At 39.5% G+C, this 27,175-nt stretch overlaps 1 protein-coding gene across 3 annotated transcripts in view; it reads right to left on the bottom strand.

The window, feature by feature from the left end:
• MYLK (myosin light chain kinase) overlaps nucleotides 1-27,175 on the bottom strand; it is a 225,921-nt gene that overhangs the window by 5,047 nt on the left and 193,699 nt on the right. For 2 of the 3 annotated variants that reach the window (XM_075710329.1, XM_075710327.1), the window contains 8 exons: nucleotides 25,845-26,147; nucleotides 24,207-24,209; nucleotides 22,161-22,196; nucleotides 21,969-22,062; nucleotides 20,735-20,938; nucleotides 15,081-15,298; nucleotides 8,672-8,795; nucleotides 631-783 (listed from right to left, as the gene is read on the bottom strand). In XM_075710329.1, coding sequence (XP_075566444.1) covers nucleotides 631-783; nucleotides 8,672-8,795; nucleotides 15,081-15,298; nucleotides 20,735-20,938; nucleotides 21,969-22,062; nucleotides 22,161-22,196; nucleotides 24,207-24,209; nucleotides 25,845-26,147 — 1,135 coding nt within the window. The remainder of the gene's footprint in view (nucleotides 1-630; nucleotides 784-8,671; nucleotides 8,796-15,080; nucleotides 15,299-20,734; nucleotides 20,939-21,968; nucleotides 22,063-22,160; nucleotides 22,197-24,206; nucleotides 24,210-25,844; nucleotides 26,148-27,175) is intronic. The other variant, XM_075710326.1, reaches the window with a different exon arrangement.

The following is a 27,175-nucleotide window of genomic DNA, read 5'->3' as shown; positions in this document are numbered from 1 at the left end:
CGTGCAGTGCTGAACATTTAACAAAACAGAAACGTGCAAATCTCCAATCAAGCCGCACCCATTCTTCACTTTGTTCATGGTACACGGATAAATAACCCTCTGTTCTCCATCCATCCGACTGCAAACTCGTTGGAAGAAGTACGTTTTCTTTCCTTGGTTTGGTTAGAGTCTGCTGTAAACAGGGCTTCCAACTCTGATTTTTTTTTTTTCCTTGCCAATTACTAGATTTATAGGAAAGCTGCCTACTCAGAGGTACCGCACTTAAAAAGCAACACATGGAAATGAATCTGGCAAAACTGCAACCCATTCAGATCAAGACAGAACATGTCATGCGGGAATCTGTGTCACACAACAGTGAAGGTAAGAGTAGCCACACAAAACCTCAGGGTGCATCTTGCTTGAGGGAAGGGAAAAGCAGAATGAGCAGGCGATTGGAAGAAAGCGCTCCATTCAGACCCTGCACTGTAAAATAAATGAGAGCTGCACACAGAGACCGATGGGCACACAGAGCTCCTAATAAAGTATGGCCAGAGGTGCCCACATCAACGTGGAGATTCACAGTGGGGAAACAAGACTGACAAGTTCAGCTAAATGCAAACATGGAAAGTGTATCAAGTCCAACAGCTTTACTTCATATCTTTCTTTAGTAGATTGCTGATAAAGTCCTTGGCATCATCAGAGATTTCATCAAAAGCCTCATCATCGAAGTCCCATGTTGCTGAGGTAACATTGGCTAGGGTTTCGTTGTCGTTGTCTCCCATGAAAGGAGAAAGTCCACTGACCCTGGGGATAGAATAGACAGACAGACACAAAACAGTCAGTCAGTTTGTGAATTATCAGAGGAGCATATTAAAATTGTGTGTGACATCTCCTGTGCTCTGCAGATCTTTCTCAGTAAAAGCTCCCGTTAAAAAAAAAAATAAAAGGACTCAAAGCTAACTACAGATAGTCTTATGGGAAGGAAACTAGAATTCTGACTGTAAAAATGAAAGGAAAATTTTTGCTGTTTTTCTCTTTTCCCAAGACATTTTTGAAGAGAGAACTAGAGTTAGGTGAAAGTGGAGCATACTAGTTTGTTAAATGACTTCTCTAGTTCTGCATAAATAATACTGCCATTTTCACACCAAATGCAGCTGAAAAGCTTTTTTTTTTTTTCCTGGTGCTTTCAGAGTGACTTTGCTGCCTTTACTGACAAACCAAGGGATTTTGTACATTTTATTCCATTTACTCCTGCAGAGAGAGCCCAAGAAGAAAGATGCATCATGAAATCGTGAAATCCACAGGGCTATTTTGTAAACAAAACCACCCTGAGTTATATAGCCCGATAAAAGAGTGCTACATCACTGCAGGCTGTAGAGTTATGTAGATGCATCCAAAAGTAGTTTGGTCTTTATGTTCTCAATCAGTCATGATGATGCATGAAATGGAAATAATATTCTTTTATAACCTCAGTTGAGCTTCCAAGGCTTTTTACTCAACATAGCTGATAAACTGCCAGTGAAAGGCAATTGCAGAACATCATGGTGTCATTTTTGCAGAGTATCTTTCTCCAGTTGAGCGTTGTCCTTTATTATGCTGTACCTTTGTGCAGCCAGATACTTTTGATTCCTGTATATATCACCCTTTCAGTAAAAACTTTCAGGTGAAAGGTTGCTTATTCCTTAGAAGTGCAAGTTACTCAGTTTTCCAGGTCTTCTTCCTGGCATGCAATTTACATAATAACCTATTCTTCATGAAATTTTACAGACTTTGCTTTCTTTGTACAATCATGTTAACCAGTTACAACAATCAGTTACATTTCAACAGTAGCACATTTTTTTTTAAATACAGAAAAATAAGTGGAACTTATTAGGGTTCTGACAATATATGGATATACTACTATATGGATATCATGATGCTACTGAGTATCACAGAAAAAGAGATTGGGATCAAATAAAGTGATCTACTAGATTAATAATATTAGTGTAATCTCCTCCTCCAAAGCTATTTTGCTACTCTTTTGTTACTAATTACATTCAAAAGCTGATTTGGAATTTGTTCCTCAGGGTTTTAGTTCTATAAGCAAAGCAGAAACACACACTCTTTGAAGCCTCAGACAAAGCAGATACTAAAACTTTTACCATTTGTGGAAGTTGTGTGCAGTACAGTAAAGTCTAGAATCTTACGTGTATACTTCAGAAATTTGCTAGCAATAATACATGAGCTGAAGATAAAAGGTTTGTTTCTTCTCAGGCAGAAAGAGGTAAATCAGAACAGAAGGTATTTGCTGTCTTACTTTCCATTATATGGGGTGCATTCAAATGCAGCAGTGAAGCATGACTTTATAAATGTATAAGGTGGCATAAACCCATTTATGAACATAATAGGCATGAGTTACAGAAAGCTGAGAGATTAACGTACCAAAAAATGCTCACATAAAACAACTTTACCACGACTGTTCTCTGTCTTTGACACTTACTTTACTGGAAGAGACGAGGTTTATGCCTGATAGCACTGGAGAGTGGGTTGCTACAGCTGCAGCGCAGTGAGAGACTCTGTTCTGCCCTCACACACATCAGCTGTCATGGCCAGGTAAATTGTTGAAGCAAAATCTCTGTCCTGGGATCTGCAAAGCACTCCTGCAGGGCCTTAAACCTATCTCCACTCCAATATTTAAGCATTTTCCTATTTATGACAATGTCATCGTTCTCTGTAATGTTTTAGAAAGTAAAAAAAATCTCATCCAGACTGTAGTTCTAAGTTTTGGGTTCCAGGTACTGGTTGTGAAGTTACCTCTTTTTTGACTCTGTAGTAAGTACAATAGTCTCTCAGCCAACTCAGCGGCTGCTAAAAAGGCTCACATTTTATACAAATGAAGGGTCTGTGAAGTATTTCTTTAGTTCGCTGTCAGTATAGGAGATGCATGTCTTCTCTTCATCCAGTTAAGCTTCCAGAGGACACACTTGGGCAGCCGGAGCAATAACAATCCCATTTCCCTTCGATACTTGATTGAAGATGGTAAAGGTGACCTCTGCATACTATAACCACAAACAGTATTGTGCAGCTCTTGTGCAACATTAGGTAATATTTTGGCCTATTTCCACAGATTAAAGCTGCAGTATTGAGAGATCATTTCCATGCTAAAGAGGCTGCTGCAGATACAGAGACTTCATGTGGAAACACCACTGCTCCACACTGCCGTGAGTGGCAGTGCTTATAAAGACATCCAGCTTTCTGGGCAAAGGGATACTGCATGTCACACACAGATTTTGAGGGATGAGTATAAACAGAAGGAGATTACAGAGGACAAAAAAAAGCTTTGGTTGTTTTGGCTGGCTTTTTTTTTTTTTTTTTTTTTTTTTTTTTAAGAATTGCATGCCAGAATTATCTGATAAAATTTTAAATGCTGTGGTAGGACTGACCCATCCCATACATTTAGTAAATTACCAGATGGGTATCGGTTAAGCCTCCACTCACTGTCATTTCCAAACACCAGTATAACAGTACCCGTTCAAACGTTTCAATGAACCTATTTTCGTATTTCTGAATGTGCTCTTGCAAATTTATAAGGCTAAAATAATTTTCTTTCTCTACCACAGTTTTACACTGTGAATCAGTTGCCTTGTTATGGAAATATTTGTAAGGAGAACCAGATCCTTGTCTATATTCAGAAAACAAAATCCAGGAACTAGTGTAGATTATAATGAGAAGTTCTTATCTTTAGGACAGATTTCACCGACCTAAATCTTGGTTGTTCATTTCTTAATAGCCATTTAAAGTAATAATGGCCCAGCAACTCTTTTGACAGATTATGGAAACAATTTCTTTTTGGAACGCTGAAGCTAAGTGATAAAGATGAGCTACCACTCCAGAAAATTAATACTGAGCTTGCACTGCGAAGTTACTATTAGACAAGCAGCAAGTTGTTTACTGAAAACATTTTTCCAGCTACTTAACCAGGCATCTTCCTGGCATGTTAAGAACCATTTGTTTAGAAAATCTTTCACAGTTTCCACTTCTAAATAAAGAAGAAAGATATTTTATCCTCTGGAAGTTCCTTAACATTTATTGGCCTGTTCTAACAAAGCTCTGAGTGCAGATTTAGAAATGTTAAGATCAAAAAGGTCCAACGTGGTCACCAGTCTCACTGCCTGTGTAACAAACACTGTAGCATTTCACTTGGAAATCTTTGCATTAAGACTGCCACTAATCCAGGAAAGACGAGTTTGCTGCATGTCTCAAGAAGTCAGACTCTGAGCATTCCTCTGCAAGCAGTGCTTGCAGCAGCAGCCGATTTGGGCTGATGACACTGAGCTCCTCCTTACTGTCTTTGCATTGCGTTAGCAGTGAAAAAAAGTAACAGATCTCAGTATGAAGAATACTATCTGCTTCTGAGAAACCTGTGCAGGTCATGTCAAATAAGCACATGATAATGCCTGCACCCTGGAGATCATGTAGTAGTGTAATTCTTTTACAAGTGAAATAAAACAAATAATAGTCTCAGGCTACCTTGTGGGGGACACGCATCCACTGGACAAAACCTCCTTTTCCTTAGCTGAGGGCTGACTGACTCCCACACCGGTCATCTCAAGGAAGAAAGAGACCACTGAACCCGCGTAAAGGAAGACAGCTCATGCTGAAGCAAGGGTGTTACTCTCTTCTCACCCTTGTTTTACGTGCCCAGTGGATTAATGAGGAATCACAATTTGCCAGTGCCACTGAGCAAATAACTCATTTTTTTTGAGCAGTACAGTCATGACATTAAAGCCCTCATAACTTGCTTTACTGAAAGAATAAGGAGTGCTCTCTCATCTTGATATTAATGAGGCTTAAATTTTTAATATGACCTGGAGCCAAGTGTAAGCCAGCAGCGTGAGTGTCTTGCCTTATCAAGGTCCCAAGTCAGCACACCCAAAAGATGAACAATGCTGGAAGATCTTTCAGCCAACCCAAACTGCCTAACAAGGGAGGAATAACAGCAGTGATGAATAACAGAATAGATAAAAAGGAAAGGGAATGTTTGAAGAATCAGGGTGCCTGTTATTAGGAAGGCGCTGAAGGAAAAGAGTATACAGCAAGATCAAATATGATATTAAAAACCAGCCTAAGATATAGCATATTAAAAAATTATTAATTGAAAGAGATCAACTACTCTGAAAAGATACACACTGCCTGGCAGTGATAAAGCAAGAACTAATGGAGAGCAAGCAGAGGTTTGAAACAGCCACAGACAGTTCCTCACTGAAACTAGTCAGATTGTGTGGTGACAGAAGGAAGAGAGCTATCCACCTTCAACGTATGGACATGCAGCGCTGAAATCTTAGACTGAAATTTGGTTTGAAACAAAAATAGAATTTAGAAGTTGTTTCAGATTACTAAATATTGAAAACACTGCCTATCCAAATGGATCATCAGAAAAGAACTAGAAATAGAAAAAACAACAAATTCAGCAATGCCCAGAAGAATAAATGGGACAGAAAGAGCTGGAAAGAATTCAGGAGGTTTAATCGTCATTAGATAAAGATAATTATAAATGCAGAAAGAAACACTGAAATGGACATAAATGGAGATGATATACACGAGCTATAATATTTGTGGCCTGTTACTTCAAAGGCAATAGATCAACTTAAGTATGTGGGACAGTACAGTGATGCAGAACAGGATAGAGGACAAGATAAAAGTGGAAGACAAAAAACATGAGGTGGAGAATACAAGCAGGGAAATCTAAGGAAGAACAAAGGCTGATGAAGAGACAGGACTGAATAAGTTATCCAGAAAGATTAAAAGGATTTAATGTGTAGCTTAGAAATGTGGAAAGGGAGCCCATAAGCTGTAGGATGGAATGAAGTCAGTCATGCCATAAGGAAGACAGATGCAGCATCCCAACAGAGTGCGGTATCTGTACTTACGCCTGCACAGCAGAAGGCTAGGAGAGAGGTTTTGCTGCAGGGTTTTGGAGAAGCGCTGTCACCCTGTTTCCTACTTGAGATTACATCCCACCCATTTGTTCTTCTGCAGGGGGAGACCTGTCACCCACCGAGATCTCTTTAGCAGCTCTTTGCTAAACCTGGTTTGTATTCATTGTTGTACAGGACATAATGGAAACACAGTCTCTTTCTAGGCAGGTTACAGGTCTCTCAACACTTCTTTCAAGGTAGGATTCTGGAGTGTTAAGTCAGGCAATAGCATGCTCCCTGCTGCTTCACTTAGGATATATGATGGACACAGCAGCTTTGGGCCATCAGCTACCTGTAGCAGACCTGTCCTTAAGGCCAGTCCTGCTGCAGTGCTCGCCTCTTCCTTCATGGCCCCGCTCACCACGTCAGGGGAAGAGGGGATGCAAATGCCAAGTTACAAGCACGGTGATGGTATGCGAGACGGGCACCAAATGAGTGAGTCTTACACTTCGTGCATGAGATTTGGCAGTTCTGAGCTTATAATCAAAACAGGAAAGCAGAGCTACAACTAAAGAGAGATGCAATTCTCAATGACTTCTATTTGCATTCTGTAATGGTGATGTGATGGTCCATTTTGGAAAATGGCTCATAGTTGTGAGTCTGCAATAGTAGCTGAGCTTCAAGGAAGTGAAGACAGTTTGGGAGCCTGTTGCTCTGGGCTGGAGAGGGAAAGTCCAAGCAATGACTCACAGATCTTCCCTAACTTCTATTACTTTATTCTTACCGCAAGGAAGACAAAAGCTGGTTATTGCTGTTGATCATTATTGCAGCCATAGCTATGCATCAAAAAGAAGATTTTCCTTGTGTTTGGGTAATGTAATTTTCCCCTCACAAGGAGTTAAATGAGCTTAAAGACACCTTAGCAAACAAGTAATTTCATAATATATTTCACAAGGCATATCGGGTCATCCGAATCAAGCATAACACCGCCCCAATCCCGTCAGCTGAACATTACAGCATCCAAATATCTTGCTTCTGGTGTCACAAGAGAAACTGGGAAGAAGCAGTTCTGCCATTGCCAGCAGACTGGTCTTTGGCAAGACATTTCACCTTTTCTCCATCTGTTTTACATGCTCCCTTTGCCTTGTCTGCTTAGACGATGACGGTGTTCTCCAGCACGTACCCTGTGGGAGCAGCAACCCTGGTTGCATGCCTTAGGAGTGCACACAACTGCCATCACCAATTTTTGCCTCGGTTGTCTGACATGTCACTGCTTATACTCCAAACACACAAAACCTCACATATGCTTTGATAACAAATGACAGCCAAAGACGTTAAAACCCCCAAATGTGCATGTCACAGTGTGGTTAATGTTTTGTTCCTCAACGTGTAAAAGGCCTCTAGGGGGCAATGCAGCATTGATGTAACTGTTGGGTTTTCCATTGCTGAGTCTGGGATCTCCATACCGCGCTTCCAGTGCTCTGTAACTCAGGAGGCCTCAAAAGCTAGAGAAATAAATGAATTTGTCATCTGAGTACTGCGTGTGTGGTCTACATTATTTGAACTACAGAATGATCCAAACGAGCTTTCAAGATTTAGAAAGAAATGCTGGAAATGAATGGAAAATAAAGGTCCTGTAAATAAATGGGCAGAGCAAAGTGACCTTGAAGAGTGTAGCATGCTTCACATAAGAAACAGAAGATAACAGAAATATTCAGAGTTTTTGCTGGGAGTAAGAGAGTTGATGTAGTAGCTTTTGCACAGGGCAAGAAAGAAGATTATGTTGCTTAGTTTGGAAATGAGAAGAGTATAAGAACAACTATAGGCTGACAAGGCAAGCAGAATCACAGAAAGGCTGAGCAAAGATGAGGCAAACGACTGTGCATTGCCAGGTGTTAAGGAAGAAGGTAGCCAGGGAGGAGGGGACTCGTCAAAAGAAAGGTATTGAGAGAAGCCTTTTAAAAGAATGAGTGCAAAGCAGATCTGCCATTTACTTACTACTGAAATGTGCAAGGGAGAAAGAACCATGCTCCAAACTGAGCTTCTCTTTTCATTTGTTTATACGGCATCAAGTGTGTAAAGTCACAGTTGGAAGAAGACCGCTTGCTGTTCTAGGCATGGAGATCCTATTTCCACATACGTTTCTCTAGACCCACAGAACATTCATAATCACGTGTTATCAAATCACATATAAAGATCAAATCAAATACTGAAATATGTAACCAAGAGCTGCAGCCAACCATCCTCTAAAATATTTCCATGAGCTTGATCCATGCTGCTTGTAAAATGTATTTATGAAGTGGTTTGTGCTTAGTAATGAATTAAAATGCACTGTGAACAGGTACGGTAATGCTGGGATACTTCAGTCTGTCCCATGAGGGATACAATCTGCATAAGATGACCCCGGAATTTCACAAATATTTTCTCTCTTGGGAATAAAAGAATGGAAATTATCAGTTATTAGTGCATGCCCAAACACTTCTCTTTAACATCTGGGAAGGAAAAATAGTTTACAGTAAATAATAAAATACTGTCACATTGTCTTTTTAAATGAGATGAAGCATTGCTGGTTTATGATGTAAGATGTACAGCACTAAATGGCTGAATTTCCAGAATAGCTAGTTCTGCAGTTTACCAGTTACACCCTTCAGAGAACAGAGAATTTTTATTAAACGTTGGAGCTGCTAATTAGAAAACAAAAGGCCTGACAACTGCAGAAGAATTCAAAACTTGATGGAAATTTCGTATGTTCAGCAATTGTCAGGATTTGTGTTAAGAATAGCAAAGGTACTCACAAAATGTAGCAGATAACTCCTATACTCCACATATCTGTTTCATATCCAATAGGTTCATAGTTTATAACTTCTGGAGCCACAAACTCCGGTGTCCCAAAGAGAACTTTCAGAGAACCTGCATTTTCTGTGAGGAATGAAAGAGAAAACCATTAACTGCTGCATGCAGATTTTTAAAAACAATTATTCCTCAGTAACAGGAAAACCAGTTTTGTCCTCATATTTGTGATTTTGTTAAAGATCCTTATCAGAAAAAAATAAATAATACCTGAACTGTTATTTTCTTAGCTGATAACATGTATAGCAATAAATAATTATTTATAAAGCATCCTCAAGCACACAACACTGCACAAGGCACATAGTAAGAAGGTTCCTATGGCAAGGAGTTTCCACAAGACCAAGTCTAAGAAAGAGGATAACTTTTAGTGTTTAATTCAGATTTGGATGTCCTGAAGTGCAAAAGTATTTGAGCCTCCATCACTTTAGCAGTTGCACAAGGAGACTTCAGGAGTCCAGTGTTAAAAAGAAGTTGAAGCTTTCACAAATTACCTAAGATTTATCAAATCTCAGGGATCTGCTCAGGGATTCTACTGTAAAGAGAAACAGTAGTGATAAAATTATAATAATAAGAAATAACTATTTTAATCCAACACATTTTTTTATAGCTTAAACAGGAAAGAAAATCAATACTGGGTTGCATGTCTCTGAAATTTGAAGTGGCACAGGTCAGTGGTGAAACAAGAAAAGGAGCAGATGACATCCACCTGTCAGATCACTACCTTGTCAGTAAAACTGGGTTTAAGGCTGCTCTCAAAACCAGGCTTGCCTACAAGCATACCTGTGGAGCTCCAAAGTGGTGAAGGGGGACCACAAATGCTTAGTCATCAGCTGCCACTCCAAGCTTTTATTCAGCTGGCCTGTAGCACAGGTGTCCTGCATTTAGCTCTGCTTAAACATGATGTGGATGCTTTTCAAATGAGCTACAATGAAGCTACTGCTAGCAGTATGAACTGACAGAATGAGGTCATGGGACACATGAACTCACTCTTCATCTTTCTTGTGCTGAGCCACCAGTATTGCCCTACTGGAAAATACAGAGATTAAGGTAGAATAACAACCTGTATAGAACCTAGTATTACCTGTTTATGCTGCCAGTGTGCAGCTACGAGTGATATGTCTAACTTCTGGTCATAGTGTGAAACACAACACAACTCATTCCGATAGAACTTACTAGGAAAGTCTCAATGGACTAATTTTCATTGACGCTTATTCTAAGTAGGATGGGAAGAAGAAGAAGAAAAGAATAAGCAAGGTCAGGAAGGAAGGAAACTAAGGAATAGAATGATAGAATCGTTTAGGTTGGAAAAGACCTTTAAGATCATCCAGTCCAACCATAAACCTAACACTGCCAAGTCCACCGCTAAACCATGTCCCTAAGTGCCACATCGGCATGCCTTTTAAATACCTCCAGGGATGGGGACTCCACCACTTCCCTGGGCAGCCTGTTCCAATGCTTGACTGCTCTTTCTGTGAAGAAACTTTTCCTAATATCCAATCTAAACCTCCCCTGGCACAACCTGAGGCCATTTCCTCTCGTTCCATTGCTTGTTACGTGGGAGAAGAGACCAACACCCACCTCACTACAACCTCCTTTCAGGTAGCTGTAGAGAGCGACAAGGTCTCCCCTCAGCCTCCTCTTCTCCAGGCTAAACAACCCCAGTTCCCTCAGCCGCTCCTCATAAGGCCTGTGCTCCAGACCCTTCACCAGCTTCGTTGCCCGTCTCTGGACACGCTCCAGCACCTCAATGTCCTTCTTGTACTGAGGGGCCCAAAACCGGACACAGTATTCCAGGTGCGGCCTCACCAGCGCCGAGTACAGGGGGACGATCACCTCCCTGCTCCTGCTGGCCACACTATTCCTGATACAAGCCAGGATGCTGTTGGCCGCCTTGGCCACCTGGGCACACTGCTGTCTCATGTCCAGCCCGCTGTCAGCCAACACCCCCAGGTCCTTTTCCACCAGGCAGCTTTCCAGCCACTCCTCCCCAAGCCTGTAGCGTTGCATGGGGTTGTTGTGACCCAAGTGCAGGACCCAGCACTTGGCCTTGTTGAACCTCATACAATTGAATAGGTTAGGGATTGGGGAAAAAAAACAATCCCAGTAAAAAATCTGTATTATAAAAGTATAAAAATGTCAGGAAATAAACTGTTTCTGACTTGAAACAGGCTTGGATTTAGGTTGAGAAACTCTTGTCCAGTCTGCACATGTGCCTGAGCAATCAGTGTTTGCCTTAAGTGAGATTCATTGCATTATGTTGATCTTTTGTGCAAGAGTAGCATCCAGATTAGGCACAGTAGAATGGCAAGGTGTGGAACGATCCCTCCCAAAGAGATTACCATCTAAAGAGAACACATATGAATGGGAAGAAAACCAGATCTAAGAGATTGCTCTCCTGCTCCTGTTAAGGTTACCACAAGTACAGAGATTTGCAGCTCTATAATCAAAAGAAAAGCTTAAAAACCTCAAACAACAGCAGATCAAAGTTTTGAGAAGACTACAATAGAAGCTACTTGTCCACAACACTGAATCATTACAGAATATTTTTATTTACCAGAACTTCCACTACCAAGTTTTGCAACATAAATGCTGATCCCAATACTGACTCCACACCTACAGTTACCTCCACTGAAAGCTGTTAAATTATTTCATAGAATGTATTCATACACCTAAGTTAATACTCTTTTGAGGTATACAAATCCCCAATTTACCAAATGAAAATTGAAGGATATCTGAGGTTAATAACTTGCTTACAGGTTGAACAGCATGTGTGAGGCAACTTCTAAGCACTACCAGAGTAATGCAGTCATGTCAGTTTCCCATTTTAAATGCTGTGAAACCCTTTTTGCTCTGCTGAGGTATGGGGATAGTAAATTAATTGCAGAAACCTCATTTTCACATTATCCCTGCTTTCAGAGACCCGTCCATGCAGGCAGTACCACTTCTAGAGACAGAAACAGACAGAATGCCTGGGAGCAGCCCCAGGAAAACACCTAGATCCTCCCATGAAGTTCACCAACATCAAGACCTTCCTGCCGGATGTCTGACTAGCTTTAAAAAGCACATTCAAAAGGTATTCTACAACATCCCCACGCTCGTATAACCAGAGTTTTCTTACCCCAAAAGGTAGGATCCTTTTTTAATATCCAACCTAAACTGACGTAGCCTAAACCAAGGGCAATGTCTTCTCCACAGTGGCAATGAGGAGTGAGAGATCACCCTCCTTTTCCAAGCACAAATGGGAAGCCTAAGATCCCACCTTCCCATTTGCCTTCTCTGTAAGGTCAACACTTAGATTTTTCCCCAACTGTCCTTATGAAAAATTACTTTTGTCACAAAGAACCTATTTTCTAAAAGCTTCATCACAATCATCCAAATCTTGGGCTCAGATTTTCACATCCAAGTTTGGAGGCTTTTCTGTGCACTGTGTAAACTACCATGAGCCACTGTGTATGCAAAAGGCTGGTGTATGAAATGTGCTGCTCATAGGTCAGAGAAATGCTTTTCTTTGAAAACATGGCACTTGAGTGCAAGCATACAGTGCGAAACAACTGATATAGCATTTTCTGTGTATAAAAGAAAAAAGAAAAGAAAATAATAAGACCTTTTCTATGCAATAATATGTCAAATCTTTGCCCAGATGTTTGCAAGCTTAGTACACAAGTAGGATCTGTGTTTGGATATCCCTTAGTTCAAACAGAAAGCTGACAAGCTAGCTGGAAACTGTTGCCAACACTGTGTATAATTAACTGATTAAAAAAAAATCTTTACAGTACTCAAAACCCATTCTCTTTTCTCCTCAAGAAGTTTATCTTAAACAATTTTCTACATGTGTTCCTCAGCACACCAAAAAAGGTCAGGAAAATATCCCACTGCAGCTTTGGTATTTCCTGACAGTGTAAGAGAACTAATTAGCTGCAGAAGATGACTGCAGAAGGAGCTGGTTCTAATCTCTTTAAAACTGATCAAAACACTGAATATTTAGAGGCATTAGTTTGCACTAGTTACAAAAGGTTAAAAGTAAATCTCAGAAGATGAAGTGCAAAATCAGCCACTGTTCCCTTCAGCAGGCACTTGGTTGCGTGGTTCTGCTCAACCAGGGTCAGGTCCATAGTATGAGGGCTCCAATCCCACATCTATCAAAGCCAAAGTGAATTTGACAGCCAATTTCAAAATCACAAGGCTTGAAGGAACACAACTGGAGGAACGTGCCCTCAGTGCACCACATCAGACAGCTGGCAAGAGGAGGGCACTTAGTGAAAAGTGGTTTTAGCAATTTTTGTAAGGAAATGAAACAGTAAGAATCATTTTCTACGTTTGGAAAACATCTGAACCAAAATGTTACGAACATCTTCATGATTAACAAGGTGCTTTTGCTTTATGGACATGGAACGGGAGGGCACTTTCTCTTCCTAGAGAAATCACACACACACTGAGTTATCTAGAACAGCAGGCTGACAAAAGATAGCAAATACCTATAATGTAACTTCGCAAGAATTAGCAACGTATTAAGCCAAATGAATGTACAGTATTGTAAAATCAAAATCAGTGTCAGTGCCCATAGCTCTCATCTTTCTACAGTTTTATACAGGTTAGAGATTTATTACATATGGTATGACTGTAGCAGCTCACAAGATAGTGTCAGCCATGCAATATACAGTGATGCCACAAGATTAACAGCAAAATGGAAAAGCTGATGGATATGAACAGGCTACTGAAAATAGGATCTCCCTTTTGCTAAATGTAGGTTTAACTGTGGTTTGAAGTTAAAAAGGTAGTTGAAGATAAAAAGGCCATTCTGTGGTTACGTTATATCTCTGCTGGTGAAATCCACTCAGTTCAGCAGTAAATGTATAGTTTTCAGGCTGACAGCTGGGACATCATGGGATGAAGTCTTTCACACACCTCTGATAACAAAAACTTCAGCACTGGAACTTACTTAACAGTTCATCTGTTTCCTCAACAAGAACAAAATCCAGTTCATGCACCCAGAAAACTATTGGCTCCATATGAAGGAACATAAATGGCAGAGATCTCTTTTTTTAATGAATGAAATAAACACCTTATCTCTGAGTTCACAGTGTCCATGTGACCAAGATTCATGTCATACCCTTTTGGAGTTGAACATACTCTAAAAATCTGAAAAGCAGATTTCTTTTCCCCTATTCATTCAACATACCATTTTTTGTTTGTTTTAGTAAAATTATATTCTTGGGTACGCAGTAGTCTGTTACTTCAGTGTCAAAAGAAGTAGGATGAGCAGCATATAGACAGATAACAAAAACCAGAAGGTTGTAATTCCAAGCTGTACGCTTACAAAAATCATTGTTCTACTTTTTAATGAGTATTAAATATAATTTGGTTTAAAGAGGGAAGGCAGATTACAAGATTACAACTAAGAATCTAGCTGTGGGCCCTTTTATATGGAGAGTAGCAATTCATATGAGTTGTCCCAATCAATTTAATGGCAGAAGAGCCACAAATCTCAGCTCTCCCAGTAGAACAGGTTCATAAAGTATTTTAGCACCTTTCAATTCCTGGAATGATATTTTTTCTCTTGTGAAAATACAAGATTAAAAAGATCACTGTGTGATGTTGTTATTGTTTAACACTAACATACATGGCTTTCAAATTGCAGAGCATGTTGGAAAGCTTAGTCCAAAATGCATGATAGGAAGCAGCTAAAAACAGCTTAGGAAGAGGAGGAGCTTGTCAAATGGAACTTCCCTCCCCCCAGTCACACTGCATTATTTTTAAGTAGTGCTATTTTATTAATCATTTTGAGCATGACCAAAACACAGCTCTTTATAGAATTCCTCCCATGTTAACATGTATGACAATATGCTGCTGTTTAGGATAAGAAATGATAAAACTAATGGGGAAATGTAAATTGAATGCAATTATCCATATCTGAAAGGCTTCTAGAACATCAGTTAACTCCTGCTGTTACAAAAGTTAAAAGGATTTGTAGTATTCATGAAGATCAAGGTTTTGTTCTATTTTTTACAGTTAGAGTGTTAGTGTTTTACGGTTTCCTGTAGCAAATGTAAATATTTGTTAACATTACTACTACTGTGTATTCTACCTTGTAACCTACAGGGATACCCTAGCCATAGAAACAGACAGGTAGCTTGTATACACTTCACTGCAAACTCCTCTTGAAGAGGAGGTGCCCCACTCTCACTCTTGAATGTCTTCTTTTTCCCTTTTCTATTTTTTCCTAAAACCAGAACTATTTATAAGAAACATGCCTATTTACTCTCTATACATGAAAGAATAAAATAGTAAGCATGAATTACTGCTTGTCATGCCCTTTTACCAATGTCATATTGAAACAGGCAGAAAAGTCATTACCTAATCTTCTTGCAAGTCCAAAGTCAATGAGTTTGATACTTGTACCGGTCTTGTTGACACACATAATATTTTCTGGCTTCAAATCCAAGTGGACAATACCCTGCTTATGGATGTACTGAACTCCTTCTGAAATCTGCTTCATATATTTAATGCACTCTCTCTCTGTCAGTTCAAAGTCTTCATCAATGATTCGTTCAAAGAGTTCTCCTCCAGAAACCCTACGAAAGACAGAATAAAAAGAGGACTTCTGTAGCATTTTCATTTTGGGAGTAATCAAACTATTTCCTTTACAGAAATACTGATAGTTAAGCTTGCAGTAGTCACTTCAGGACGCAATCCATGTTTTGTAATGGCACTTTCCATAGACACAAGGATCACATAGGAAGAATCGCCTCTTGCCTGTGGATTCACTCAATAGATTTTTTCCATTCTCAATCTCTTTCCCAGGTTATGACTGTGAAGCAAGCACTCATACTGTTATCCCAGGCAGTAGGATGTAGCTGGATTTACATCCTGCCTTTAGGCTTCAGCCACCTGCAGCTGGCAATAAAGCGTGTGCCGTGTGATTGTCACCCCGCCGACGTGTTTATAACACTGCTCCAGACTCTGAGCTCATGTTTCTCACTGCTTCCTTCCCTCCTATGCTCCATCACTACACAAGTGCAGATACCATAATTTAGAAATACAGAAAGCTAAAATACATGGGATGGGTCCCAGCAAAAGAGGACAAAACTTCTAGTAGATGAGCAAAAATTTGGGAAGAAGAGAGACAGAGAGTGACAAAGAAAGACTGAAGAAGCAAGAATTCAAATGATATGGTTAATTGGAATGCAACGCTCAAAGGGTAAATTACTGACCCAAGCAAGCTCAGAGGGAATTTCCTCCTTAGCTATGACAGGACAAGGATATAACACACAACTTTTTCATTGCTGGTATTTTTAGCTGAGCCATGATCACGCTCCTTGTAGGTCAATTCCATTTTTATGTTTATTTAAGATGTGAAATAATTGATCTTTCCAGGGTAGAATCTCCCGCATTGAACTGTTTGTGGAACTAAAGTGGGACATGTTTAACCTAGATTTAATGAAGCAAAATTTAAGTTGTGGTTTGGGTTTGTTTTTTTTTTTTTTTAAATTCTGAGTAATCACTCAACTGGTTTATCTGCTTACATCCAAAGATGGGAAATACTTTTTTGTATGCGGTGGGTAAATGACCCATACAGAAAGGAGCAAATGGTGAAGAGCAGCTTTGCTTTTAGAAATCTGTTCTAAATTAAATGATCCATGGTCTTTATATTGGTTAATATTTTGCAGCATTCACGCTCATTGCCAAATGTAGTTGCACATTTCAGTAACAGAAAGAAACTACACAACTGAAAACTGGCCTTCCAATGTTTGCAGGTTGTCAGATATATGATTATATCCCTCATGTACTAAACTGGAACTGAAACATCTGGAGTTCTGGACACATTTATTGCTTTGGCTATAAGATTTCAGAAAACATATGATCAGAAATGCTACTGCAGTTTCCTATTAACATGAAAAAAGCAAGAATGGCATAAGTTTGACAAACTGAGAGGTTACGCTGGATTATGGCACATTTGTAACATAAAGCCAATAATATGGCTAGAGCTGTTCAATAAACAGCTCTGATAAGTTGGGGATCTAGTATTCTGTTACTTCAGTAAGACATTAACCAGTATGGAGGTATTTATGAAAACCTCTGTATGCAAAATTGAGCACTCTGCAATTGCAAATGATAACCATCCTAACTCTAAAAAGTACCAGCTGTTTTTTGACTATTTAACACCAATAGCAACAACTTATTTTTACTATAAGACTGCCATACTTTTCAGATCCCTAAAGTGAAAAATATTCAGAAATCGTACCATTGTCTCAAGTGCTACTTTTTAGCATATTATTTGGAAATTAACTACTGTTAATACATCTGCATGCTGTTTTTACCCTGGTACCTCTAGACCGTCTGCTAACATCATTAGATTAAACTGCAATTGCATTTATAGAGTGCATATTTTTGCATTTATATCCTAAGCCAAATCCAGTTTAATTTTTGCCAGGTTAGGAAGCTGAATTGAACCAATGCAGATAGGTTCTATGTATACACAGAAGGAGAAGTCGGCTTTCTTCAAACAGTCACAACTAGGTCAGAATCTAAATCTCTCATTCTCTTCTAGATTCTCCTCTTTTCAGTCTTCCTAGGTTAGGTCACAGAGGAAAATATTCCTGTCTATAGAGTCACAGAATACACATTATAATTTTTTGTTTTTGTTATAAGGTTTTGTTCATGGAGGAACAGTGAGAAACGTTGGAGTTGCCCAGGCAAATATTCAACTGCATTTTAATAAATCTCCCTTTGAAAAGAAGAGAAAACCTTAGTCACTTGTTCTGACTTAAATCACACCAACTGAATGGAGTTCAATGCTGAAATTTTGCTTTAATAATCTTAATTGCAATACAATAATCTTCTTCTGATCTATGTAAAAATAAACTATCTGAAGTATGTGAAAACTTTAAAGGAATTAAGCTCCCAGTGCTGAATGCCATTCACAACATGCTACTATTTTTCAGATATTCTTTTTCCACTGTGGAACCAGTACATCTCTATATTTGAAAAGAAAATGCCTGAAATTTGCCCCTGACTCCCAGCAAATGGCAGATGGGAGGGTTTCCAGGGAAGAGCACACCAAGTGAAGGGGGCCTACAAGAAAGCTGGAGAGGGACTTTTTACAAGGGCATGTAGTGACAGGGCAAGGGGTAATGGCTGTAAACTGAAAGAGGGCAGATTCAGATCAGATATAAGGAAGAAATTCTTGACTGTGAGGGTGGTAAGGCACTGGAACAGGTTGCCCAGAGAAGCTGTGGATGCCCCATCCCTGGAAGTGTTCAAGGCCAGGTTGGATGGGGCTTTGAGCAACCTGGTCTAGTGGAAGGTGTCCCTGCCCATGGCAGGGGGGTTGGAACTACATGATCTTTAAGGTCCCTTCCAACCCAAACCATTCTATGATTCTATGATTATAAGATTTGAATCATTATAGTGTTTTATTTTAAATGAACAATAAAAAATTCTTAACTTATTATAAATATGAAATCAAACCATATAAAATAGTGGCATGACAAATATTAAAAGGAGAGAGGGTGAAGTTCAAAAAGTTGTAAGAAAGATATGGGAATAAAATTAAAATGACAAATTTAGGCTGAATATCAGGGAAGAAAAATCCAAATGTGCTTCTCATTGATAGCTCCAACTTGAGTGAACGGGGAGCTGCTAAATTCCAGTCACTGCTAAAATCTGGTTTAAAAGGAGACTGATGGCAGGTAAGCTTGATTTATTTGAAATCCATGCATTTAGACTCTGATGGGAATAAAGAGAACAGCTTGGATACTAAGAATTTTTGAAGGTATTTCCCACAACTTCTTTGATATGCAAAGAAATATTAGCTTAATAGCTAAACCAGAAATATCCATCAGTGGCTCTCTAACGATACAGGTGCAGCTGCCATGCTGGGACTGTGTCAGCTCGGTAACATGTGACAGTGGAGAGGCTACCAAGTCATCGGACACGAAGGTGTCACACAAGCATCTCGCTGCCAGACCTGCTCCAGAGCAGGGACAGACTGCTACTGCCTGCCTGCCTGCGTGCCGCTTTAAGAATGCCTCCTCCTGCGGCTCTCGACACTATGGAAATTTCAGTGTGGGGGTTCAAAAGCCAGAAAAGGTGGCCACCCCGAACTAAAATCACATCCTAATTAGACCGGTTAACAAAACTACTTTAAATTTGATTGCACTTTTCTATCTTTTTAAAAAGTAACCGCCCTTTTTTTGCAGGGGGGGAACTAATGGAGTGTAAAGCCATATGCTGTTCAAAACTCTTTATACATTTCCTTGTTTTCCATTAGGTCTGCCAGCTCCCAATTCCAAACTAAGTAGGGTTCCCTTCCCTTACCGTCATCAGCTTGCTCAACTGCTGAATCTAAAAATAAAGGCACCTTCTTGCACATAAATACCAAGGTTGTATAATGGAGATCCTGTCTCTGAAATATGCTAGTGCAACAGTAGTTTGCACATAGTCTAGCCAAGTGCCAAGCAAGAGAAATAGACATACAGTCTCTTTTGCTTTTAATAATTTATATCTTATTCAGCACTTCCAGCCAGCAAAAAACCCGCTTCTCCTTGCAGTAGACAGCGCATGAAGGAGATGTGGCAGCAGAACAGTGACTGATGTCACTTTTGGGGAAAAACATCATCACAGATCAGCATTTCATTTTCTTTCCAGCTGCTAGTATGGGAATCCCCAAGTATGGGATTCACACGAAGCAGGTGCGTTCTGGATGATGTAAATGTTGGTCATTATTGTTTCTGAAGTCTGACCATTACTTTCCATCCCACGCTGTGCAGATTATTTTCTTATAATGAATTCTGGTGCATGAACATGTTCTGAACCTTTTTTTCTGGAAGTAATTACCTACTATCTTTAAGCATAAAGATACCCAAGTCACAGCCCTGTGAGATGCTTTACAACACTGCTTTTGTGGTGCTTTTCTGCTATTTCCACAGTGGTGTGGCATAAGTAGCTCAAGGCAAACAATTTCTGGGAGGTAAAAATAAGTGTTGCTATCTTACTCAACAAGAACAAGACAGCAACATAGGCTATCTTCAAATTAGCTTTTCTTAATTGTATAGCTTTGGCTGAAGAGTGCAATGACTTTCAAGTAAAGGATAAATTCCCTTCTAACAACTGCTATAACTGACCATCATGGAGAATCTGTGTATTGACATTAGAGGCAGATTAATTCATGTTTAATTAGTTTTTTGGGGGAAACAGTGTAACCAATCTTTCTGCATCTACTGATCTAGACTTAGAACAGGTGTTCACTTGTGGAGATTTTTCAGACAGCACTCCCTTATTATAAATAAATGCTTTGCAGTCAGAGGATTTATGTTGTTGCAGGAAAAACACATCAGACTAATCCTTTAAGGTCTCTTAAAAAAATAAAAGCTGGATATAGCACCTGATGAAAATTAAAGTGTTCCAAATACCTTTTGGATACTATAAATTTGCCTGGGTGAAATATCCATGGAAATTCAACAGTTTTGTTAGAATGTAGCTTAGATGTTTGCATTCTCAAGCATATCTTTCTCTCCTACTATCTGTTGTACCCCAACATTCAATTGTCTGCAAGAGACAAGTGATCAGTGTTTAAGTGAAATATGACACAAGCTTCTTCAATACATGTTTAGAACTGCCTAAGAAAAAATATTTTTTCTCCTCCTTAAACATATTTTGGTTCTAAATGCAAGCCCAAATTGCAGCTAACTTTTTCCTCTCCCCTCCCAAGCTGGCAATAAGTGAGCTACAGAAAACCACCACATGTACCTGATTAAAAACCAAGCAAACTAGACAATAAAGACTGTAGCACATCTTCACTGATTTTTAAGAGATACAACACAGATTCACTTACACAGTTTAAACAAGTTGGATAAATAATTGGAAAAACTTGCAAGATGTGAAAACCATCCAGGCCCTGCAGATGCTGAAGCTTTTGACAGTCCCATATCTAGGTAAGTTGCTACTTTTGTATGCACAATTATTTTCAACATTATTAGCTTTGTTTGTGTGATCTGCTTTATACTTACATTTCCAAGACCATAACGATGTTGGCTTTTTCTTCAAAGGCATCTACACACTGGACAAGTTTTGGATGATGTAGACAGTTCATGATGCTGATTTCATCCCTTATGTTTTCTTTCTCCTTAGCAGAATATGCTTTGAAAAATTTTCCTGCCCAAACTTTTCCAGTCTTCTTTTCAACAAGCCTAAAGACTTGTCCAAATTTCCCCCTGAAAATATATAACTATTTCCATAAAACATTTTTGCAATGTATGGGCCACCATGAACAGCAACATTTTACTAAATATTCCAGCACAACCACTCCATTCTGAAATAAAAATGTCTTCATATCAAGTACTGTTCTGTACTGATTTTGTGCAGAGTAATCTGCAAGAATTTTTGCATGAATACCACATTCAGTGATACCCCAGTATTCCAATTAGCACATTTTATATAAGAGCGTTCAAAAAAATGGACTCCTACCAGTCTTTAATTCATGTGACTCAAGTTTTTCTGCACATGGTTTTCTATAGGTCATACACCTCTGAAGAGGCAGCAGATAGGAGACATCTCAGGCATAGGATATAGGATATAGGTGAAATCAGAATCTGAATGCTGGAGGCTTCACTGCTATTATTTCACATTGCTGTATATGTACAGTCCTACCTCTACAATACACTTATCAAGATTTGTTAATGGCAGCATTGAGGATCCCCTGGCCTTCAGCACCACCAGCAGCACAAATTGCTGAAAGATTATCATGGCATGCCAATTCACATAACCACGAGTCTGAGCACTGAGAAACACAGCCAGGCTAATCACTGACCTTCACGGAGCAATACTATTAATGCTCTTGGGATTATGACCGCTGTCAACAGAGATTCTAGCCCGTGGGCAGGATAATCTTATTACCACTAATGGCTATAATGGAAGTGCAAGTACACAATGTGTACCTTTTTTTCAGCTAGCTTTTAGAATACTGAACAATGAATTAATCCTCTAGTTTTATTCATTTGTGGGCTCCATTTTCCTTGTCAAAAATGTATGTAGGGCCTATTTAAAATTCCCAATTAATAGGAATAAAGGATCTTTATGGAGTGGAGGTCAACATATGTTAAAATCTATTTTTACTGCAACAGAGGAGCCCAGCTCAAATGTTGAAAGTGCAAGACACCGTCAAAGAATGAATGCACATGATCTTTATAATTGACTGGCAGCCTCGAAAACTCCATGTCTTCAAAAGCACAACGCAGTACTTACGATCCCAGTCTTTCTTCAATATTATAGACATCTGAAACTTTTTGTTCAGTGTTGATAGTAACCGTCCGATAGTTGACCTCTGTTTCTTTCCCTTCTACAAATAAGTATTAAGGACCATGATTAAAACCTCCATAAACCATGAATTAAAAATACAGATTTGCATTTGTCCTGATTAAAATATGAACGTCTTACCATCATCAGATAGTTCCACTTCATCCTCTTTAAGTTCTGTGATGAAAATAAAAAGACATGGATAACTTATTATGTAGGATATGGTACTTACATAAGATAGTCAAATTATTCACAGTAACATGGGCAACTGGTAGACCCTGTGGCTAAGCAGCAAAAAGCAGTCAGGGAGTTTGTGCATTAACTTCATAATTAAAATCTCTTCACCACTTCTACATGACTATTGACTACACAATCACAATCTGGTCACCATTTCTTAATAAATCAAGTTAATGTGTTTTGCAGTACTTTTCTGTTTTACCTGCCTACTAGAAACATCAGCATACTGAATCAGTTCAAAGTCATCTAATAAATAGCTTTAGGAATGCCTTAGTGAAACAGAAAATAAATTAAAAATATTAAAATCAGTAACAATACTTCTCGTTCAATGACAAGTCCTTTTCTGGCTTTTCTATGCATTTTTTTGATTGCAAATCCAAAAGTAAAGCAAGTTTGTACATGAAAAGTTTTACTGCAAAGCATCAAGACAAATTTTTCAGACTCAAGATGACTAGAAAATTTGGACAGCATGCACTTCCCTGAGCATGGCTGAATTTTGAAATCATTGAGGTCCAAATGGAGCCTCAGTTCTGCAGGCGTACTCAAAGACAAGCAGAGACATTGGCAAGCCCAGTGACATAAGAGAGACTAAAAGCTGGCCTGAGTGTCTTGATTGTCATTTTTAATTTTCATGTGCAAGAACTGTCAGTAGCACCGGTTTGTGTGTTGGTCCCTATGTTGCCTGCAAGCATGAGGGGAAAGGGGTTGTAGCTGCAATGTTGTTATGTATTACTTACACTGCTTGGGCTTACTCCTAAGACCTGTGGCTATGCCCAGTAATTTGAGAAACTGCAAAGGCAGTTGCACAGTGACCTGTACAATTCTCCTTTTAGCTGCTGAAGCTGCACATTGCCATTGTAGAGTGCAAGCTTAACCAAGTGATTTATCCCCACTGTGTCAACCGATTTATGTTATGAAACATTAATGCGGTACTCTGGATGCTGTTAGGTGCTTTAGAGTATAGAGTTATATGCAGCAGATGAGAAGAAAACCACAGAAAAAAAGGGTTCAGGGTGAGCAGATAGCTGGTCTGATGCATGGGCAGCACCTTTTCATAGCCAACACATAATGCTGCATCTGTGTTCTGGTAGCGAAGCCAATCAAGTAGATACAATCTGTTACTGAAGCCCTTCTGTCTTTTCTGGATTTGCCACCTTTCTATGTCTCAGCACAGACAAGCTGGTTTGCAGTGATTTACCAGAAAGGCAGGGAGGGAAGCGAGCCCTCCCCACTCAGGGGTAGCTGTCCTCAGATCTTCCTCGGCTAGAAACCACACTTGCATACAGCACATCACATTTTCCTCCCCTTTTAAGGGCTGCATAAGGGAGCTGATCCCAACCACACTGCCAGTAGTTAATGTCTGCCAAATACTGATTAGACAAAGAAGCCAGTTCCCAGTTCTGCAGCGACACTGTAATGAAGACATGAACTAGAAACATTTTGGTCCACCAGTGGAAGCCCAAATTAAATACGCAGAACATATCTGAGCTTGGTAAGCGCTGAGTAGCTGTGCTAAAACCTTTCTCAGAAGTGAGGCAATGGTACCAAATTTTCCTCAAACATGGCAATGCCTACTTTAATCTGTTGTGACTTACAACCTTATTTTAGTAGCTGTTCTCTTTAAATGCACAGTGAAAAGTTAGCCAAGCCTTTCTTCACTAAGATTACATTGAAATTGCTAATATGCGCTGGCCACCTCAGTATGAAAATCAGTAATCAGTCTTTCTGGCAGCAATGGAAAATCCCTAGTTACTCAGCTAAGTGTTTATATAGATGGCAGCTTAAAGTCCTGACTTTGAGAGGTGCTGAACACATGCATTTTCCACTGCCTTTAATTAAAGCACCAGTTATATTCACACACTGAAAAATCACGCTTTACATGACTTGCCCTTTCTCCACATTGGCTGCAGTACCAAGAATTAAAGTCATGAAGCCCTCATGACAACCCACCCTCTGGAAAACAGAATACGTTTTCTTCTCACTCAAAACAACTTTTTTGTTTGTTTGTTTTTTATACGTATCACAATGATTCATACACTTTCTAGCCTTTTTGTATTAAACCTATGTAAGAAATCTTGCAGTCTTAAAAAGAAAAATAGCTCATTTGCTTTGGTCCAGTACAAGCAGTGCTTGCTCTAGGAAAAACAAATGCAGGGAAGAGTCAGGTCCCCAGCTCTAGAAGGTGTTCGTCCTGCAAGTAAAGAAAGAGGGCATTCAAACACAGGGAATTTTATTATGAAGAGCCAATACCATCTAGCTTCCTTTCAAGTTTATTGCTGCTCTTAATGTTTTTTTCCCCGCTTTGAAGAGAAGCTGCATCTTGATTTAGATCAGGTTTTAAATCTTTAAAATAGAGGAAAGTAATTTCTCAGAATGCATCCAGTTTAGCACTGAAGAGAAATATGTTTTACTTTTGTTTGGAATGTCTGTTGAGAGGCTCACAGTTGTGTGATGCTGCACCACTTTGCTATTATTTTGTCTTGCTGTGGCAATAAAAGATAACAACACAAGGATTATGTGAGACACTTAGAACTCCAAAGCCCTGCATACATAAGTAAGGAGGGAAGAGATACAACACACAGTCCACTCCTCAAAGACAGGAAAAATGGCAAAACACATTATTCGTGGTCTGGGCTTTTCAGTGTGGTATTACTATCAAAGAGATCCTTGCACAGTAGGTAGATGTGGGTGTGCACAAAAATATGCATTCAGTATCTGTTTTTAAAAAATAATGCTGATTTTTGTGTGTGTTTAAAATTTTGGTACCGGTTTCCAAATGATTTCTAAAATGCTCCAGCTCTTCCCATTAGTCCTTTGAGAAGATCTTAAGCAAAAAGTAAGAGGCAAAAGATACCAAAAAATATTTTTGCAAGTATGTGCAACTGTAATCACAAACCCTAAAAAATATTTTTAGCACCCATAACACTGCAAAACCAACATGGTAAGTAGGATAGCCTTGAATTCACAAGATCAGTGTACCAGCGACAACAGGACTGAGGTGCTCTACCATGCTGGGATTTGAAGCATGGGAACTACAACTAAGTATGAGGGCCTAATTCAGTTTCTACTGCATATTCAGTGCTTGGCTAGTAGCAAGCATACTTACTTTTTCCAAAAGCAAATTTGGGATCGTGTTTATTGCTTGCTTTTCTACGGTGTGTCCAGTATAAAGTGTAATGAATCCATCAGTATTTTTCAGGTAAAGCCACCAAACATCATTTTCCAACTGGGCATGGTCTGAATGTGTAACTTATGTGTGAAAGGTTTCACCTCCTATCACCTGTGCACTGAACTACTGTCTGTCAGCCAGCACACACAGCAAGCCAGAAGCCGAATTATTGGTTGCTTTCACAAGGCAGGGTTTTGGGGTCCCTGAAACCAAGTTTCCATTGGATGCATGCAAAACTTATATGCTCAGACACCTACAAGAAGTGTGCAAAGGCACTCAGCATACTTCCAGCCAGCATAAGCATTCATTGCACAGAGAGACATGCAAAAGAGTGTCTACAGCTGCGTGACCTCACTGGGGAACTGTTAAGATATTGTTTAATTTAATTTAGATTTTTTTTTTTCCCCTCAAAAACTAACCTTCTTGTTTCTCTCCAACTTTTACCAGCTCGGATTCTTGACTGGGCTCGCTGATGCCGTACACATTAGCAGCTCGCACACGGAATTTGTACTCTCGGTCAGCCTGCAGGTCCTGCACATTGAACGAGGTGCTGCGGCAGGTAGTGAGATCTGTCCATTTGTTATCCACTGAGTTCCAGATCTCCACAGTGTAGGACTGCACCGCGCTTCCACCATCGTAAGAGGAGCCGTACCACGAGAGAGTGAGGGAGGAACTCCGTATGTCTGATGCGCAAGGTATTCCAGCAGGTGGGTCTGGTTTATCTGCAAAAACATATGCAAAGCACATTAGATGAAATCATGAGGGTAAGAGGTAGGACTTCCATTAGGGTATTACTGGCCCTAGCTAACAGCCTTTTTCTTTCCATGCCATTGCTCTGCTGAAGGAACAACTGCGGCACAGACAGACATACCTGAATTAGCTAACGTGGAGGCCAATCCCACATGGGCCTCAGCATGGGTTGTTCAGTTCCCTGGGCATCTTGCTAAGCCATGCTGAAGCCTAATGCCCTTCACAGCTATCATTACAGAAACTATGGAGACTAAGGCCAGTCACAGCTATACCTGCAAGTACTGAAATCAAATCTCCCACAATAGTGCAAACCACTCCTTGGTGAACTTCCCTGTAACAGTCAGCATAGCTGTGATGCTCTTTCTCCAGCTCCCTTCATCTGCTTCCGTACTTCAGGGTCACTGCTAACCTTTCACAGCCTCAGAATGTGCCACTCATCCAACTATACCTAGGTAGCAGAGATACTAAAACCAGTTTGTTGGCACAGAAACACAGATCTTGGAGGGTGACAACTTTGCTAACAATTTAGTGAACAACTTCGCCTGTGTGCAGTTTTTGGAAGCCTAGTGCACTTTTTGCTAAAAAGGAATTCAACTTAAAATACACCATTTAAATATTGAGATTTTTGTAATCTCATGTGCATTTTGGAAATTTTTGGGGAGGTGGAAGACAGAAGCTTCTAACTGGTTTTCATCAGTTAGAGGCTTGATCCTGCAGTCCTTATGTGCATGAATAGAGCCAAAATCACCAGAACCAGGTGTGCAGATGAGCAGCCAACTATGCAAACATCTGATACAATACAAAAACCTTGTAGTTGTATGATGTTTTCAAAATGAAGTTTAATGATTACATAGTTATTGAAATGAATATTTTCTAAGACAGAAAAATGTTGATTTTTTTTTAAAAAATACTGATTAAGAGAATAATTATGGAAATTAAGCACTTCAAAAGACTTTAAAAGGAACAAATATCTTCCTTGGGAATAATCCTCTCAGAAGTA

The sequence above is a fragment of the Pelecanus crispus genome, chromosome 5 (assembly GCF_030463565.1).
Source record: "Pelecanus crispus isolate bPelCri1 chromosome 5, bPelCri1.pri, whole genome shotgun sequence".
Classification (NCBI taxonomy): Eukaryota; Metazoa; Chordata; class Aves; order Pelecaniformes; family Pelecanidae; genus Pelecanus; species Pelecanus crispus.
This window is presented reverse-complemented; position numbering and strand designations above follow the sequence as displayed.